This window comes from Wyeomyia smithii, chromosome 1, assembly GCF_029784165.1.
Source record: "Wyeomyia smithii strain HCP4-BCI-WySm-NY-G18 chromosome 1, ASM2978416v1, whole genome shotgun sequence".
Taxonomy (NCBI): Eukaryota; Metazoa; Arthropoda; class Insecta; order Diptera; family Culicidae; genus Wyeomyia; species Wyeomyia smithii.
Window position 1 is genome coordinate 119,611,417 of NC_073694.1, and position 18,629 is coordinate 119,630,045.

At 43.9% G+C, this 18,629-nt stretch overlaps 3 protein-coding genes across 3 annotated transcripts; 1 reads left to right on the plus strand and 2 right to left on the minus strand.

Annotated features, from left to right (window-relative positions):
• Positions 1–7,175: 7,175 nt before the first annotated feature.
• On the minus strand, positions 7,176–9,633 carry LOC129717142 (uncharacterized). The gene is made up of 4 exons (XM_055666987.1): positions 9,327–9,633; positions 9,020–9,252; positions 8,407–8,772; positions 7,176–8,132 (listed from the first exon to the last, which is right to left on the minus strand). Exons 1-4 carry the CDS (start codon positions 9,631–9,633, stop codon positions 7,176–7,178), a joined length of 1,863 nt encoding a protein of 620 aa, XP_055522962.1.
• A 278-nt stretch (positions 9,634–9,911) lies between these two features.
• On the minus strand, positions 9,912–11,435 carry LOC129717143 (uncharacterized). Its single transcript, XM_055666988.1, has one exon. It carries the CDS (start codon positions 11,433–11,435, stop codon positions 9,912–9,914), a length of 1,524 nt encoding a protein of 507 aa, XP_055522963.1.
• Positions 11,436–13,293: 1,858 nt separating this feature from the next.
• Positions 13,294–15,240, plus strand: LOC129717144 (uncharacterized). The gene has a single exon (XM_055666989.1). It carries the CDS (start codon positions 13,294–13,296, stop codon positions 15,238–15,240), a length of 1,947 nt encoding a protein of 648 aa, XP_055522964.1.
• The last annotated feature ends 3,389 nt before the right edge of the window (positions 15,241–18,629 follow it).

Genomic DNA, 18,629 nt, shown 5'->3' on the forward strand with positions numbered 1-18,629 from the left:
GTTTTTATTTCCGATTCTGTTCCACTCGTATCAATCAAATTTGAAGCTGTATCTTTGTAACATTTCGTAAGTTCTTTAATTTTTTTAAAAATTTCTACTTTATGTTCCTTTTCTGCCAAGTCTTGTGCAACAGCTCTGGAGATTCTCTCACTCAACTTAGCACGCAACTTAGATATCCATTTTATGCTTATGTTCTGTTTCAACCCCTTCTCAATTTCCTCCAATTTTTTTTTGTGCTTCTTGAGCCTCTTCCTTTACGTATGTGGTAATCAATGTTCTCGGTGCAAAATTTCGTTCACCTTTTAAAATTCTATTTATTCTTTTTTGCTTTTCTTTTCCTGTTTCGTTGTATAGCTTGTCTCGTATCGTTAGTTCATAATTTAATTCATCATCGCTCAAATCGTAGGAAATTTTCAGCGGTGTACCGCTTCCGTAGTATGCCATGTTTCTAATTCGCTTCTTTTCTCTTTTCAGATAATTGGTAGTCAACGTTATTTTTGGAATCGCAAATTTATAATAACACAAGAAGATATTCCAAATAAATGTTTACCAATACCCATTAAACCTCCCTAAATTCATGAAAAACCTATCACCAAATATTCTTGAAATTTTGAAATAATGAAAAAAAGAAGTCTAACCTAAAGTGCTCGAATTACACCTATGCCTAAATATTCCTAAACTATCACTAATCAATAACTCTAAAAAAAACCGCGACCAAATCAGGGTGAAACTATTATCGATAACTTTTAAATTTCCTATTTCGTGAAAGGATTTGGTGCTTGAAAGTTGGGCGCCAATGTAAGAAGGATCCAGGTGAGACCTCTAAATACCCGACATAGGTGCCAGATGACCAGTCGTCTGTCAGGAATTTCAGATCGGTTTGCCCTGGCTAGCTTTATTCCCCAGTCTTACCGCAGGATCCACCCTCAGGTGTTTTCCTCCACTTCAATTTCCCAAGTCCTTCCCAAAACCAGATTTCTTTCAACTTCCTAACCGTATAAACACTCCTTATTCAATTCCTTCCCAAATTCTATCTTTTATTTCCCTTTTGATTTCGTGAAGTTAACTGGTAGCAACCAAGTTTAACCGTTAAAAACCACAAAAAAAAATATTTTTGTAACTTTTTCCAAAGTTTGGAAATTTATGTGATTTTGTTTTTTTTTCCTTAATCTCCTAACCCCCTTTTTCTCCTATCTTCCTGGTCCCTCTAAGGAGCAATCAGCTGATCTCCCGGAGCGTATTCGCAAGCCAACAGGAACGATCGGTCTGGTTGTTTCTTAGTGCCCTTTGTGACGTGTGAGTCGTTTATCTTAGCTACTCTGTTTCCCCCCTACTTGACAATCTCGTTCCTTAGTCCCTACTACGTTTTTGCAGATTCTCCGGTGTGTGTTTGTGGGTGGGGTATTGTACTTGTGAAAATACGATATCCTGCTAGAGCAGGCCTGTCCAACCTTTATGACACGCGGGCCAAATTTCACAATCCACAACAGCTGTCGGGCCAAAACTTTGAAAACTTTTAAATTTCAGCTAGTTTTTAGTGCAAATATATGGTAAAAAATCATGCTGGTTACCTTTATTTTAATATATAAGCAGTCCGTTTTAGATTGAAAAGCCAAGGGTGATACCAGTTGAAGCTCACCATAATAAAAGTAATCTTACAAGCCACAGCCATAACATATACGGAAAACAAACAATGATTTTTTGAAATTTGATTAGTAAGATTTTAAAATAACATGAGCTTGGAGAATTGATAAGGAACTTGGCTTTTTTTCCAGAACACGTGCCATATTGATATCAATATCTGATACCGAAATCCGCAAGGATGATTCTAAATTCTCGTCTGATTAAGATGAACGACAACCATTTTTTAACTGCCTTCATTCTTTTGAAGGCGTTTTTCATTTTTGAAATGTCGAAACGGATTGAAAGTTTGATTGGAAGAAAGAAACAGGGTGTCATTACTCGTTAACAAGTTTAAATTATACAAAGATGTTTTGTATCTCAACAAATTCCAATCCGCATACATCAACATGTGGGCCAAATATGAAACTCAACGCGGGCCGCGAGAAATGAAGCAGAGGGCCGGATGTGGCCCGCGGGCCGTACGTTGGACAACCCTGGACTATACTGTTAGGTTATTATGGTAACCACAATGCTGTTATGTATTAACGTTATGTATCACCTATATGTAGAACATACTTTCCGCCAGTATGCTCACAGTGATCCTTTGATATTTAAGCACCACACAGTACTCACGGGTTCTCTCTTCAGAGTGGTGTTCTAACCACCCCAGTGGTGATTTACGGCGGCCGTCGTGTGATGCTGATGCGGCCAGATAGGCACAAACTGGTAGTGCTGGCTGCCGAAAAAATGCGATGCTGCTACGCGGGCGATTGCTGACCCTGCTGACAGACCGACAACAGGCGGGGACAAACGGCTTCGTCCGTTCGAGGATCAAGACCTTCGGAAGGCTTCCTTCAGTTTAGCGTGAGTCGGAGGGATCTAACCGGCGTTGGGAATTCTTTCCCCAGATAGACACGCTCCCGGTGTGTTGCAACCACTATAATGGCGAGTGGTGCTCGCGATACCGAGATGTTGCACAATGACCAACGCTCATCAAATGCACCTATAGAGGTACGCAACCTCGAGAGGATAGGCACACTTAGGGGATCACCCAGGTCCACTGATCCGATAGCTCGCCTGAAGTAGTGCGGTCGAGCCAATTTGCAATGCCGGGATGTCTGCGGCGGAGATTATATGGGATGCAATCCAGAACTGGATTCCCAACAGCGAGGAGCCATCACGTGGCTTCTATAAAGCCGAAAATGCCCCATTAACACACCAATTATTTAAAAAAAAAAACTGCATTACCTGCTTTGTCAGGTATCTTTTTTCCTTATTTCACGACTCACTTCTTATCTATTTCTGTTCCCTAGCTATAAATGAATCAATTTAAATGTAAATTCTAGGCAACAAGACGGACAAACTCACTCGTTAAACTTTAAAGAATGTCACTCGACTTCAATAAATTAACTATTTTCACTTGATAGCAAACTCTGGAAAAATAAAATTTATAATTACAATCCAAAATTTTCTACTCCGACTCAAACATAACTTTTTATCACGATTTATAATTCCCGTTTGTTTGCTTTAAATGAATGCTTACAATGGAAGGAAGAGGGCTGCAGCGCATATTGTTCAACCTACGCCCGGTGGCGGAAGAAATCATTCCGAAACCCTTGAAGATCCCGCTGATGCCCTTGGAGCTTCCAGAGTACGACAATGCCGTCAAGAGACTGACCAAATTCTTTATAGGCAAGCGCAACGTACGAGTGGAGCTAGAGCTGTTCTGGTCGCTATGCCAAAATGGCGAAGAATCTTCTAATAACTTTATCCTCCGACTACGTGCTCAAGCTGCTGGATGTGAGTTCTTGGAACGCAAGGAGACCGAGCTCCTACAGCAAATCACGATGGGAGCACGTGATGAAAAAGTTCGTGATAAAGGGTTGGAGAACATCATGAATTTGGATGCAATAATCACTTTTGCAATCAACCGTGAAACTCTTTCGAAGCAGAGATAAACAAAAGCCTTTTTGTGCTGAAGAAAATGTCAATAGCGTAAGATCCAACAGTTTTAGAGATCGAAATACAAGCCCAAAGCGAACCACAGAAGGTAACCAGCGATTCACTAGGCAGTCGACTGGTCAACGGTCTAGATAAGGCAGCACTCATTTCCGGACTGAGTGCAATCGATGCGGTTCATCCTGTCCTTTCGAAGATTCTCGAGAATGTTTTGCGCGAGGAGCAAAATGCAACAATTGTGGACAGCGAGGTCACTACGCCAGAAAGTGCGGTGTACGTACTGGGCATTGTGGAACTAGTCAATCGAGGCATGGGGCGCATAACCGTGGTGGGTAAGAGGCAAACTCAGTTAACGAATCAGAGTCCTGGAAGGAAGAAATCCCTCGCCGACCGGCTGCTGACAACATAGCGAAGGTTTTGTTTCATTCAAGTTGCTCATTTTTAATTTGTTTGCCAGTTGAAATATTTGATAACGTGAATTTGAATAAACAGTAGAGTTACAAAGTACTTTTTTTTAAATTAGGTGGAATCACATGCCCTACATAATGACTCGGTAGAATGCCGTATCGATGCAGTGCCGATAGAGTTTGTTATTGTTTCCGGATCTGCTATAAATGCCGTCACGGAAGATGTGTGGAAACTACTAGTTGCAAAAGACGCAAAAATTTTTAGAAAGAGGTACCGATGTGATCGTAAATTTTACGCGTATGCCAACTAGGATCCATTGAACGTCATCGCAATTTTCGAATCTTGGATATCGGTAAATCCAACGAAGCCAAAAAGTTATGCCGAGTTTCGTAGTCGAGGCTGCACGAAGTCTCTCCTCAGCAAGCGAACGTCGGAAGAGTTACGGGTTTTGAAAATAGGACTCGATGTTCTTCAAATTGATTACAATTGCAAAAGAGCGCTCAATACTCCGAATAAAACGTTTCCAAAATTTCCCGGTATCCAAGTGAAGCTATCCATTGACCCTACAGTACCCCCAAGAAAGATTTCTTATTTGAGGATTCCTGCGGCTTTAGAGAAAAAGGTCGACGACAAAATAGAAGAAATGATCCGCAGTGACGTCATTGAAAAAGTCGAAGGCACAGCCGACTGGATATCTCCTATGGTTATTGTTCCAAAGGGTAAGGACGACGTCATTAGTATGAAACATCCCAATGAGGCTATCCAGAGAGAGCATTATCCTTTACCTGTCATAGAAACCTTGCTGAATAAACTCAGAGGATCCAAAGTTTACTCACGACTGGACATTACGTCTGCGTACCACCACGTGGAGCTTCATCCTGAATCACGATGCGTTACAACATTCATTACCGGAAGGGGCCTGATGCAAATCAAACGTCTAATGTTTGGAATAACATGTGCGCCTGAAATTTTTCAAAGGATTATGACGGAAATGCTAGCCGGTATCGAGGGAATGATCGTCTATATCGATGATATCGTGATTTCAGGCAGGACGAAAGAGGAGCATGATGCGCGACTGCAGCAAGTATTGATGGTGTTAGAAAGGAATAATGCTATGCTGAACAAAAGTAAGTGTATCTTCGGAGTCGAAAAACTGCAAATTCTTGGTTTCGAGGTAAGTGCAAACAGAGTGAGTCCGTCTGAGGAGAAGATTCTAGCCATTTAAAACTTCCGTCAGCCATCGTCCAAAGAAGAAGTTCGCAGCATTCTGAGACTCATTAATTTTGTTGGCAGTTTATTCCAAATCTTTCTTCGAGGACGGAATCTTTAAGGCAGTACTTTCGTGGTGAAGTAGATGCATTTAGTGAGGACCAATTGCATAGCTTCAATGATCTGAAAAATGAGCTCTGCAACAACGTTCGCAAATTAGGATTTATTGACGCAAACGATAGTACCGAGGTGTACGTCGACGCTTCTTCTGTTGAGCTGGGTGCCGTGCAAGCCCAAAGAGATAAGAATAATGTACCAAAGATCATATGCTTCGCCTCGAAAGGACTTACTAGGGCAGAGAGAGTCTATCCTCAAACAAAACCTTTACCTCTCTGGCCTCCGGTTCACCATATTCACTGATCATAAGGCCCTCGAGTATACATACGGAGGCAAGCATCGCGATGGGAGATGGGCATGTTCGAGAGCAGAAGGGTGGGCATTGCGATTGCAACCCTACGACTTTGAGATTAAGTACGTTCCTGGACCCACTAACATTTCTGATGTGCTATCTCGTTTGGTTGTTGACACTGGAAAGCCTTTCGAAGAGCATACAAATCATTTCCTATTTACAGTGCGAGAAGCACCCCTAGCGATCACGTTGAAAGAGATAAGACAGGCGACTATTGCAGATGAAACACCACTATCAGTCATGAAAGCGTTGAAAACCCAAGATTGGCCTCCAGAGCTTTATAGATACCAGACTTTCGAAAAGGAACTCGCAATGATTGAAGGTATTGTCGTTAGAGATGACAGGATTGTTGTTCGGATAGTTTGTTTCGGTACACAGATTTTTGCAGCGTACACTTTTTACTGTGTAGCTCAAAGCTAAAATTAAATTGTATTGATTTTAAGAAAATAAGCATTACATGGTATTCCACTTACATTTAGTCCTTTCCCGTTCTTATCTAAACTTTCCGAACTAGTAATTTCCAGTTGACGCAAATACATTCGAGCGTGCGCAAATCTAGCAAATTGATTATTTCACATTTGAGGTTTCAAAATGGCGAAATTTGTAATAAAATTATACCTTTTTTATTTTTAACAAGTGGAAGCGTTAAACGGCATCCAATGCACTTGCCAATCGAACAACAGCAAGTTCAAATAATTTCCAAGGAACTTAATTTAACTCAATAATCTAATTTTCACTGACTTCTCTCGAATTATTAACTTTCAATCTTTCGAACTTTAATTATGACTCTTCTATCTACTGCTACTTCATTCGCGCTAAAAATATACTTTTTTCTCCTATCTCTCCTGTTTATTTCTCGAATTGATTATGACGATGGCTTATAGTCCGCCGCAGAGGTGGACCTATCCGCCTGTGCCTGGCGGGATCAGTCAGTGTCGCCAGAACATCCTCCGCCCCGTGGATCCTGGTGGAGTGGTTCCGTAGTGTTACAGGATCCACTATCCACTTCCATTACTGCCAGTTTTACAACTGGTCGCTTAAGTTCTTTGCCCTCAGCTGTTCGAACTACCGCCTGACGAATTCTACCATCCGAGCCGGCCATCACTTCTACCACTCGTCCACGCGTCCAGGTTCTCCGTTCGCCTTCAGCTATGTAAACCAAGTCTCCGACTTTTATCGGCTTACTCTCCGCGAACCATCTGGACCGTCTATTCATAGTCGGGAAATACTCCTTCAACCAACGGTTCCAAACTATATCAGAGAGATACTGTGACATCTTGTAACTATCTTTCAGTGCCGTAGCCAAATCTACGGATGTTCACAAAGGCTGATGAGCTCCGGAAGAATTTCCCAGGAGGAAATGATTAGGCGTAAGTGCCTCATAATCAGCAGATGATTGGGGCATGTACGTTAGTGGGCGGGAATTTATAAGCCCTTCTGCTTCTGCCAGCACGGTCAGCAGCACCTCGTCGTTAAGTTTTCGCCCGTTGTCTAGTGCCTTCATCGCTTACTTCACACTTCTCACCATTCGCTCCCATATGCCACCCATATGGGGTGCCGACGGGGGGTTGAATGACCACTTAGTGCGTGCATCAGTAAAAGTCTCTGCGCAGTCGTTGTGAATGTTCAGAATTTGTTCAGCCAGCTCGTTGCTTGCGCCGACAAAATTGGTGCCGTTGTCTGAAAATATTTCCACCGGCGATCCTCGTCTGCGAACAAATCTGCTGATAGCCATTATGCAGGAATCGGAGGATAAATTGTGTGTAACCTCCAGATGAACAGCACGAACAACTAAACACGTGAAGACGGCCACGTATCGTTTTTCCTTGCGACGACCAACTGTTACCTCCACTGGGCCGAGATAATCGATGCCAACGTAACTGAATGGTTTGACGAATGGCATCAAACGTACTTCCGGTAGTGGTCCAATCCGGGGGTTCACTGGCTGGCATTTTGTTACCTTACAACGCTGACAGTTTCTCATAACTTTGTCGATTGACAATCGCAAATTGAATATATGGAAACGTTGACGTACTTCATTGACGACTGTCTCACGATTTGCGTGTCCGTACCGGCAATGATAGGCGTTTAGTAGTAATTTAGTGATCAGATGATCCTTCGGTAGTATTATGGGGAACCGGGCATCAAACGTGGCAAAGCTAGCGTTCGCTGTCCTTCCTTCCACTCTAATCACCCCGAACTCATCAGCGAATGGCGACATCCTGTACAAAGGGCTCGATTTTTCGATACTGATCCATTTGTTCGATTGCGACACGTTTTGGTTGCTTAGTAGAGTTTTAGTTTCATCGGGATAGCTTTCAGTTTGTGCCACTCGAAACAGATACCGTTCTGCTTGTTGATACTCTTGCTGGCGCAGGGGGACTGTTCTTGCTGGTAGGGAACGTAGTATAAGCTTTCGCTGTGCCTTGGTGGCTTTGATCGTTTCGATCGGGGGTCCTGCATTCTTACGGTGACAGTTAGATACAAAGCGACTCACGAAAGCTATGACTCGCAGTAGCACAGTCCACTTTGAGATGCGTCCGATGTCTATCAGAGGTCCGGGGACCGTAATGTGATGCAGTAGGATATGGGCTCTCAGTTCTTCAGAAGTGTCTATTATTTTCTTTTGCTTTGGCCAGCATTCTTCAGGATGATGAAAAAAATTTTGGTCCTCTGAGCCACCTTTCGTTGGAGCTAGGATCTGTATCTTTGCACCATTTTTTTAGACAGTCCGCTACATTGTCCTTTGAAGGCACATACCGCCAATCATCGGGCTCGGGCAGTGAAAGAATTTCGCCGACTCTGAATGCAACGAACTGCTTGTAGTTTCGGTGCTGCGACCGTATCCAGGACAGTACTACTTCCGCATCCGTGTGTATGAACTTCTCCGCAATCGATAGAGTATGAATTTCACAAACAGTGCGCATAATTCTTGCTCCCAGCATTGCAGCTTGCAGCTCCATCCATGGTATCGATTGGTACTTCAAGGGAGCTACTTTGCTTTTCGCCATCACCAACGCGCATTGTACTTCCCCGTTCATTACAATCCGAAAGTAGGCGGCGCAACCGTAACATAGCTCGCTAGCATCGGTGAATACGTGTAACTGCAATGACGGGTACGCCCCAGCGTGCGTGTTATCGAAGTAGCAACGAGGAATCTCCAAGCAAACGATGCCTGAAAGTAGATTGATCCACCGCCGCCACTTTTCAAACTCTTTATCACTTACTTCATCATCCCAATTATGTCAGGCACGCCAGAGATCTTGAATTAACATGCGGCCATGAATTAGATAGATATGGGGCGAGAAATCCCATTGGGTCAAAAAGACTCATGACAAGTGCTCGTTCTACAGCTTGTTCCGTGGTATCAGCGCTGTCAAAATAGTCATCCATATACGTTTTTCCCTTGATCGCTGCTGCTGCTTCCGGGAACTCCGCTGCATTTTCATTCGCATTTTTATTTAGTATATACTGTGCGGAGCATGGCGAACAGGTAGCTCCGAATGTGGCAACATCCATCACATACACATCCGGTTGCAGTTTCTCGTCGAAACGAAACAAGAATCGCTGTGCTTGCTTGTCCTCTGGTTTTATACGAATTTGATGGAACATCTTCTCTATATCCCCTCCAAAGGCGATCTTTCTCCGCGGAATTTACTGATTACACCTGGTAGTGAGTTTAGTAGATCAGGTCCTTTTAGCAACTGAGAATTAAGTGACACGCCACTTATTTGTGCGGCTGCATCCCACACAAGGCGCGTTTTGTTTGGTTTTCTAGGGTGTGTCACCACACTCATAGGTAGATACCAAACACGACGGGGATCTGCTAGCTTCAGTTCCGCTTCCGTCGCTATATGTGCGTAGTTGTTTTCCACGTAGTCGTTGATTTGCTGATGAACATTGCTACGCAAGTCAGGATCTTTTGCAAGTTTTGATTCGAGACTTTTCAGTCGTTTCTTCGCCATCGGTAGACTATCGGGAAAGCAAATTTGGTCATTTTTCCACAACAGCCCAGTAGTACTGTATTTTCGATGTTTTGTGCAACGTAAGAACCGACGATCACATTATGCGACGCGACGCGAGACCAGACAAACAACACTTATTGTTCTTACAACATAAAAAACGAATTAAAAATTACCTTTAGTCGACCGGTTTCGGGCTGCTACCGCCCATCTTCGGGACTATGTCCAGACTAGTTGTTTATTCTCTCCGTACGCTGTGGGCGTTCGAAGAGAGAGGAGATTTACTGCACTCTCAGTTTCGTCAGTCCGAATAAGCAGGATGTAACAGGGGGATCGTCTTCGTTCATTAATCGTTCCTGTGAATTGCTAATGAAGTACGACTCCCATGCATTCAATTGAGATGCTTTCCTAACGTTTTTAATTAATTTCGCTTCTTTCCAATTGATCACGTGGTCACAACTGATTGCATGGGCGGCTACACTTGATTCGCTTATTTTTACGTTATCGACGGCAGCTTTGTGTTCTTTCAAGCGCACTTTAACCTTACGGCGAGTTTGTCCAATGTAAACTGAAGGGCAATTTTGGCAAGGTATCCTATAAATGCCTGAATTCTCATCTGGAGGAACCTTGTCCTTCAAATTGCACAGTAAATCACGTAATGTGTTTTCACTTTTATGTACAACCTGAAGCCCTTGCCGTTTCAGTGTTGCTTTGATCGGGTTGGTAATCTTTGGGTAGAACGGCAGGCTGACTCTTTTGGTTTCTTCTCGTTCTGGTTGCAGCGTTGTTGACATTCGTCTATGTCGTTTGCGTCGGTGTGTTTGTAGGATTTTATTCACGAATCCTTCTTCGTAGCCATTTACTTCGGCCGCTTTGTGAATATGCTCTTTTTCTTCGGCAAACTCTGCGTTTTCCATCGGTATATTATACAGGCGATGGGCCATTGAATGGAAGGCCGCCTGCTTTTGACAGCCAAAGTGGTTCGAATCCGATGTTATATAGCGATCAGTTGATGTCGGTTTACGGTAGATACCGAATTTCAATGTTCTATCCTCTTTTCTGGTTATTAATAGGTCCAGAAACGGTAGCTTTCCATTCTCCTCTCGCTCTACTGTGAATTTTATAGAGCTGTGCCGAGAGTTGAGCATTTCCAAAGTTTGGTCCAGGTAGCGTTCTTTTACCGGAGCGAAAATGTCGTCTACATAGCGCTTCCATACACGTGGGAAATATTTTTCTTTCTGAGCGTCGTCTTCAAAATCGCTCATAAAGAGGTTTGCTAACAACGGCGACAGTTTACTTCCCATACTTAACCCAAAGGTCTGTTTCCAGTATTTTCCCCTGAAGCTGAAGAAATTCTGATTCATGCATATTTCTGCTACTAGAAGGTAAGCTTCAACGTGGTGTTGTGGCGCACGACTACGTTCCAAGTGTTGGCGTAAACTTTTTAACGCGTCTGGAACTGGTACGCTTGGAAAAAGTGCTGCTACATCAAACGATACCAGGATTTCCCCACGTCTCAACTCAAACCCTTCTAACTGCTCGACTAACTCCACAGAATTTTTCACACTTTTGCCATGCTTTATTGGGTATTTTCTCATTTCGTCCACCAGCCAAGCTGCCATCTTTTCGGTTGGTGTACGAATGTTGGATGAAATAGGCCGCATTCCCACTGGGTCTTTGTGGATTTTCGGCAAGCAGTAGAGCGAGGCCACCGTCGGGTTGGAAACATGAAATTTTCTCTCTAGTTTATCCTCTCCCATCAGACGTGCAACATTCTGTCGCGCGAAGGTAGCCTCTTCGATCATGGTGTTGAGAGGATCCCTCGGTTTTCCGTTTTTGAATTTATATTCCTCGTACGGGCCTGCCGCGATCGAAGAGGCTACCTTCGCGCGACAGAATGTTGCACGTCTGATGGGAGAGGATAAACTAGAGAGAAAATTTCATGTTTCCAACCCGACGGTGGCCTCGCTCTACTGCTTGCCGAAAATCCACAAAGACCCAGTGGGAATGCGGCCTATTTCATCCAACATTCGTACACCAACCGAAAAGATGGCAGCTTGGCTGGTGGACGAAATGAGAAAATACCCAATAAAGCATGGCAAAAGTGTGAAAAATTCTGTCGAGTTAGTCGAGCAGTTAGAAGGGTTTGAGTTGAGACGTGGGGAAATCCTGGTATCGTTTGATGTAGCAGCACTTTTTCCAAGCGTACCAGTTCCAGACGCGTTAAAAAGTTTACGCCAACACTTGGAACGTAGTCGTGCGCCACAACACCACGTTGAAGCTTACCTTCTAGTAGCAGAAAGTATGCATGAATCAGAATTTCTTCAGCTTCAGGGGAAAATACTGGAAACAGACCTTTGGGTTAAGTATGGGAAGTAAACTGTCGCCGTTGTTAGCAAACCTCTTTATGAGCGATTTTGAAGACGACGCTCAGAAAGAAAAATATTTCCCACGTGTATGGAAGCGCTATGTAGACGACATTTTCAGAACGAGAAGAAACCAAAAGAGTCAGCCTGCCGTTCTACCCAAAGATTACCAACCCGATCAAAGCAACACTGAAACGGCAAGGGCTTCAGGTTGTACATAAAAGTGAAAACACATTACGTGATTTACTGTGCAATTTGAAGGACAAGGTTCCTCCAGATGAGAATTCAGGCATTTATAGGATACCTTGCCAAAATTGCCCTTCAGTTTACATTGGACAAACTCGCCGTAAGGTTAAAGTGCGCTTGAAAGAACACAAAGCTGCCGTCGATAACGTAAAAATAAGCGAATCAAGTGTAGCCGCCCATGCAATCAGTTGTGACCACGTGATCAATTGGAAAGAAGCGAAATTAATTAAAAACGTTAGGAAAGCATCTCAATTGAATGCATGGGAGTCGTACTTCATTAGCAATTCACAGGAACGATTAATGAACGAAGACGATCCCCCTGTTACATCCTGCTTATTCGGACTGACGAAACTGAGAGTGCAGTAAATCTCCTCTCTCTTCGAACGCCCACAGCGTACGGAGAGAATAAACAACTAGTCTGGACATAGTCCCGAAGATGGGCGGTAGCAGCCCGAAACCGGTCGACTAAAGGTAATTTTTAATTCGTTTTTTATGTTGTAAGAACAATAAGTGTTGTTTGTCTGGTCTCGCGTCGCGTCGCATAATGTGATCGTCGGTTCTTACGTTGCACAAAACATCGAAAATACAGTGAAATGGAGGCTACAACCTCTCAGTGCTTTCGCCTTTATGGCCGACTAGTTGTAAAGAAGAGAATGTTACAGTTGCATATTCAGTTTCTAACCAGCTGTAGAAGAAAAGGGCTTATACCCAAGTTTATAAATATGAAGCCATCTACTAATAGTGTAGCAAGTGAAATAGCCACTAATCGCGCAAAAAAGGTTTGGCTGATTGAAGAAATAAGGTGCAAACACAAACAACTTTCCGAAGTGGAAGAGCAGTTATACCCGCTCCATAAGAAGCTACTCCAAAAAAGTGCGTACCATACCTCAGCTGAGTGTATTGTACATAGGTGTGTGGAAGAGCGAAAAGACTGTTGGCGGAGGGTTTTGGATGGTATTCACTACAACCTAGACAAGCGTGTGCGCACAACGAAACAGCGACATCGTCAGAAAATACGCTACCTCGAAAATACACAAGCTCCAGGAAAGAAATGCTCACTGTTAATCTCTCATCCGCGCAGTTCACACAAGCTGAGCTAGATCTCCTCAACAAAGGTTTGAATTTTGCCATTTCCCCCCAGTACGCCCCTCTCGCTGATATTGTTAATAATATCGAAAGTGCCATCCAATACGACCAACCAATATATAAATCGGCGATTCGGCACAGCGTCAGGAAATGCATAACACGGACGGCAAGTAAGCAGAATAGCACAGAACGCACCAACTTCGATGTGTGGTGTGCGATCCGCCAGCTGAAAGCACGTAATGTGGTTTACTCTCGTGCGGATAAAGGAAATGCAGTAGTTATCATGGACAAAAACGATTATGATTCGCGCGTCCGTGATATGATCGCGGCAGGCCCGTACGAGGAATATAAATTCAAAAACGGAAAACCGAGGGATCCTCTCAACACCATGATCGAAGAGGCTACCTTCGCGCGACAGAATGTTGCACGTCTGATGGGAGAGGATAAACTAGAGAGAAAATTTCATGTTTCCAACCCGACGGTGGCCTCGCTCTACTGCTTGCCGAAAATCCACAAAGACCCAGTGGGAATGCGGCCTATTTCATCCAACATTCGTACACCAACCGAAAAGATGGCAGCTTGGCTGGTGGACGAAATGAGAAAATACCCAATAAAGCATGGCAAAAGTGTGAAAAATTCTGTGGAGTTAGTCGAGCAGTTAGAAGGGTTTGAGTTGAGACGTGGGGAAATCCTGGTATCGTTTGATGTAGCAGCACTTTTTCCAAGCGTACCAGTTCCAGACGCGTTAAAAAGTTTACGCCAACACTTGGAACGTAGTCGTGCGCCACAACACCACGTTGAAGCTTACCTTCTAGTAGCAGAAATATGCATGAATCAGAATTTCTTCAGCTTCAGGGGAAAATACTGGAAACAGACCTTTGGGTTAAGTATGGGAAGTAAACTGTCGCCGTTGTTAGCAAACCTCTTTATGAGCGATTTTGAAGACGACGCTCAGAAAGAAAAATATTTCCCACGTGTATGGAAGCGCTATGTAGACGACATTTTCGCTCCGGTAAAAGAACGCTACCTGGACCAAACTTTGGAAATGCTCAACTCTCGGCACAGCTCTATAAAATTCACAGTAGAGCGAGAGGAGAATGGAAAGCTACCGTTTCTGGACCTATTAATAACCAGAAAAGAGGATAAAACATTGAAATTCGGTATCTACCGTAAACCGACATCAACTGATCGCTATATAACATCGGATTCGAACCACTTTGGCTGTCAAAAGCAGGCGGCCTTCCATTCAATGGCCCATCGCCTGTATAATATACCGATGGAAAACGCAGAGTTTGCCGAAGAAAAAGAGCATATTCACAAAGCGGCCGAAGTAAATGGCTACGAAGAAGGATTCGTGAATAAAATCCTACAAACACACCGACGCAAACGACATAGACGAATGTCAACAACGCTGCAACCAGAACGAGAAGAAACCAAAAGAGTCAGCCTGCCGTTCTACCCAAAGATTACCAACCCGATCAAAGCAACACTGAAACGGCAAGGGCTTCAGGTTGTACATAAAAGTGAAAACACATTACGTGATTTACTGTGCAATTTGAAGGACAAGGTTCCTCCAGATGAGAATTCAGGCATTTATAGGATACCTTGCCAAAATTGCCCTTCAGTTTACATTGGACAAACTCGCCGTAAGGTTAAAGTGCGCTTGAAAGAACACAAAGCTGCCGTCGATAACGTAAAAATAAGCGAATCAAGTGTAGCCGCCCATGCAATCAGTTGTGACCACGTGATCAATTGGAAAGAAGCGAAATTAATTAAAAACGTTAGGAAAGCATCTCAATTGAATGCATGGGAGTCGTACTTCATTAGCAATTCACAGGAACGATTAATGAACGAAGACGATCCCCCTGTTACATCCTGCTTATTCGGACTGACGAAACTGAGAGTGCAGTAAATCTCCTCTCTCTTCGAACGCCCACAGCGTACGGAGAGAATAAACAACTAGTCTGGACATAGTCCCGAAGATGGGCGGTAGCAGCCCGAAACCGGTCGACTAAAGGTAATTTTTAATTCGTTTTTTATGTTGTAAGAACAATAAGTGTTGTTTGTCTGGTCTCGCGTCGCGTCGCATAATGTGAGCCCAGTAGTAAATCTCCCGTTTTCGCGTTTTGTAGTGCGCTCCAAAATTTGTTTAGCCCTAACTACTTCCGCTGACTCGGGCACCAGAGTAGGCTCGATACCGTTATTGTCCATGACAAATTGCTGACGTATCAGTTCGTTCAGCTCACGCTCGACGATAGATTTGCAACCATGGAGACCCAACAACTGGTAGGAATCCCAATTTTTTCACGCAAGGGCCGTAAAGGGTCCAGCCTAGGGCACACTTTACTGCAATCGGCTCCCCTGCTTGACCTACACGACTGTCAAGTGGAGCGAATAGATCTAGGTGCTGTAAGCCAATAAGCAATTTCGGCTCTGCATCCCGGAATGACGAAATTGGAATATTTTCTAAATGTTTGTATTCTTTTGCCACCACTTCAAATCGCAAACTTTGCTTCGGCAAGTTCAGCACGCCGACAGTGTGCACCGCAGATAAATTAAATCGCTCTTGCGCTCCTCTACCTGAAATCATCAAGTTAACCCGTTGCGGTGCATTTTCTTTGCGTACTACATTTGACGTCCATGTGAGCTCCAATGGCTCCGGTACGCCATCAACTCCAAGACTGCGCGCCACATTCGATTCTATCAACGTAAGAGATGAACCTTCATCAAGAAAAGCGAAAGTGTCGAAACTATTACTACCGTTGTGTCTCCTACATTGCAAAAATATCTCGAGCGGCACGGCCAGGTACCATGATCGAAGAGACATACTTCACACAATTTTAGTTGTCTCACTGCTTCTAACCGCTCTTCAGTGCTCATTTGCCGAAACTTGTCACAGTTCCGTACTCGGTGGTCCAACTGTGAACAAACCGAGCAAGGTTTCTTAGGCAAGGGATTACTCTGCCAATCAATGTTATCACCATAAGCATGGACATGTGCCTTCTGGTTCTGTTTCCCCTTTTCCGGTCGATCAGTCGCCTTTTTTGGTGGTAAGAGTGTTGTAACTTCGCTGGCATCTTCAACCAACCTATCCATAAACTCGCCGAACTCTTTTAATGTTGGCTTGACGCATGTTCGCTTATGTCGCACCCACTCAAGCTTGATTGCCGCCGGTAGCTTGTCTACAAGCTCATCCAGCAACGTCGGATTTGTCATGTGGCTCCGCAGTTTTGCGGCTTCAAGATGATCGCATAATTGTTGCACCGCCATGCCAAAATTCATTAGCGTATCAAGCCGTTCTGGTTTGGGCGCTTCTAGACACCGAACCTTTGATAGTAAATTGTTTACTAGTAATTCCGGCCTCCCGTGTAACCGCCGAAGAGTTTATATTATCGATGGCGCCGCGTTCGGAAACATCAATTTAGTCACTACTGCATCGCGAGCTGGGCCGCGTAGACAATCTCTTAATCGAACAACTTTTTCGACTCATTCGTTGTTTTGCTTTCGTCTCGATTAGACGCAAATTGTTTATCTCCGTTTGAGTTCGCAAAATAACAATACACGAGTTATCGTAAGTGGTGTTTTTTTGTCGATTAGTTCTTGTGTTGCGCGATAACAATAGCCTGTTGTATATCGGCAGAAACATCTGCACACTGGTAGGGGCAGGCTACCTCGCCAGTGATTCGATACGCAGCTGATATATCAGCAAGAATAATTCTCCCGCACCGCTGTTACCCCGCTAGCAGCACGGACCACCATACGATCGAGCGAGTGGAAGTCAACTACAAGTGGCATCTACAAGGTCGCGTGTAAGATACGGCCACTGTGTCACAACACGAAGCTGGATCGTCATTGTTTGTTCTGCGGAGACACTCGATTAATCCAACTATCAGCCGTGAGGTCGTGACTTAGACGTTCGGTGAAGTATTACCTTTAGAATTTTTACTATAATTATCAATATTATTACTATGTTATAATATTATTATTAATATTATTATTGATATTATTATTATTGTTATTATTATTATTATTACTACAATTATTATTATTATTATTATTACTATTGTTATTAGTATTAGTATTACTGTCTTTTTTTTTATTTGATCCATTGTAGATTGAAAAATTGTTTTTAAAATTTAATATCAACTGCTTGAACCCCCCCCCCCCCATATTCGAATATTTATCGTTTGTGTGCGGTAGAGCGTAACGCTCCCCCAAAATGGACGACATGCAGGTGCAACTTTTCCTGGATGTGGAAACAAACGGGGAAGAAATTGAAATTTCTCCCATCAGCTCACCCCTACCTTCCCCTGTGCCCTCCTCTTTGCCAAGTCCTGTACCAAGAGTACCGGAAGTACGGGTAAATGCTTACCCAGATGCCGCTGGCGGTCCCTACGTTGTTTTTTTCCGGCCCATAAAGAAGCCATTGAATATTATTCAAATTGGCAAAGACCTGGCAAAACATTTTTCGGCCGTAACCGAGATTACGAAGGTGAGGCCGAACAAACTGCGAGTTGTCGTGAGTAGCTTGAAGCAAGCAAACGAAATTGCTGGCTACGAGCTCTTCACGAGAGAGTATCGCGTGTACATCCCTGCCAAGGATGTAGAAATCGACGGTGTGGTTACCGAGGGGAATCTCACTGTCGATGACATTTTGCGTCATGGAGTTGGCTGTTTTAAGAACCCCTTGATGCAAAGTGTAAAGATACTGGATTGCAAGCAATTGCATTCAGTATCCATCGAAGAAGGGAAGAAGAAATTCCTCCCTTCGGATTCCTTCCGAGTAACATTCGCCGGATCCGCGCTGCCGAACTACGTCCGCTTGGACAGGGTTCGTCTACCTGTACGCCTGTTCGTACCGCGGGTCATGCATTGCCAAAACTGTAAGCAGTTAGGTCACACAGCCACCTACTGCTGCAACAAGGCACGCTGTAGAAAGTGCGGAGGCAATCATGCTGAGAACGCTTGCAGTGGGGATACTGAAAAGTGTCTTTATTGCGAGGGAACTCGGCATGACCTTCCGGCATGTCCCGCGTACAAACAGCGCGAGGAAAAAAATAAGCGTTCCCTTAAGGAACGATCAAAGCGCTCTTTTGCAGAAATGCTTAAGAGGGCTGAGCCACCCTTGACAGGAAACATCTTTTCCTTCTTGCCAACTGATGAGGGTACATCTGACGATCGCGTCGAAGGGTGTTCCTATGCCTTGCCAGAGGGATCTAGGAAGAGGAGAATGCTCAACTCTCCTAATCTTTCTCGCAAAGGTCGTAAGATAACCCCTAGCGGAATGACCAATAAGACAAC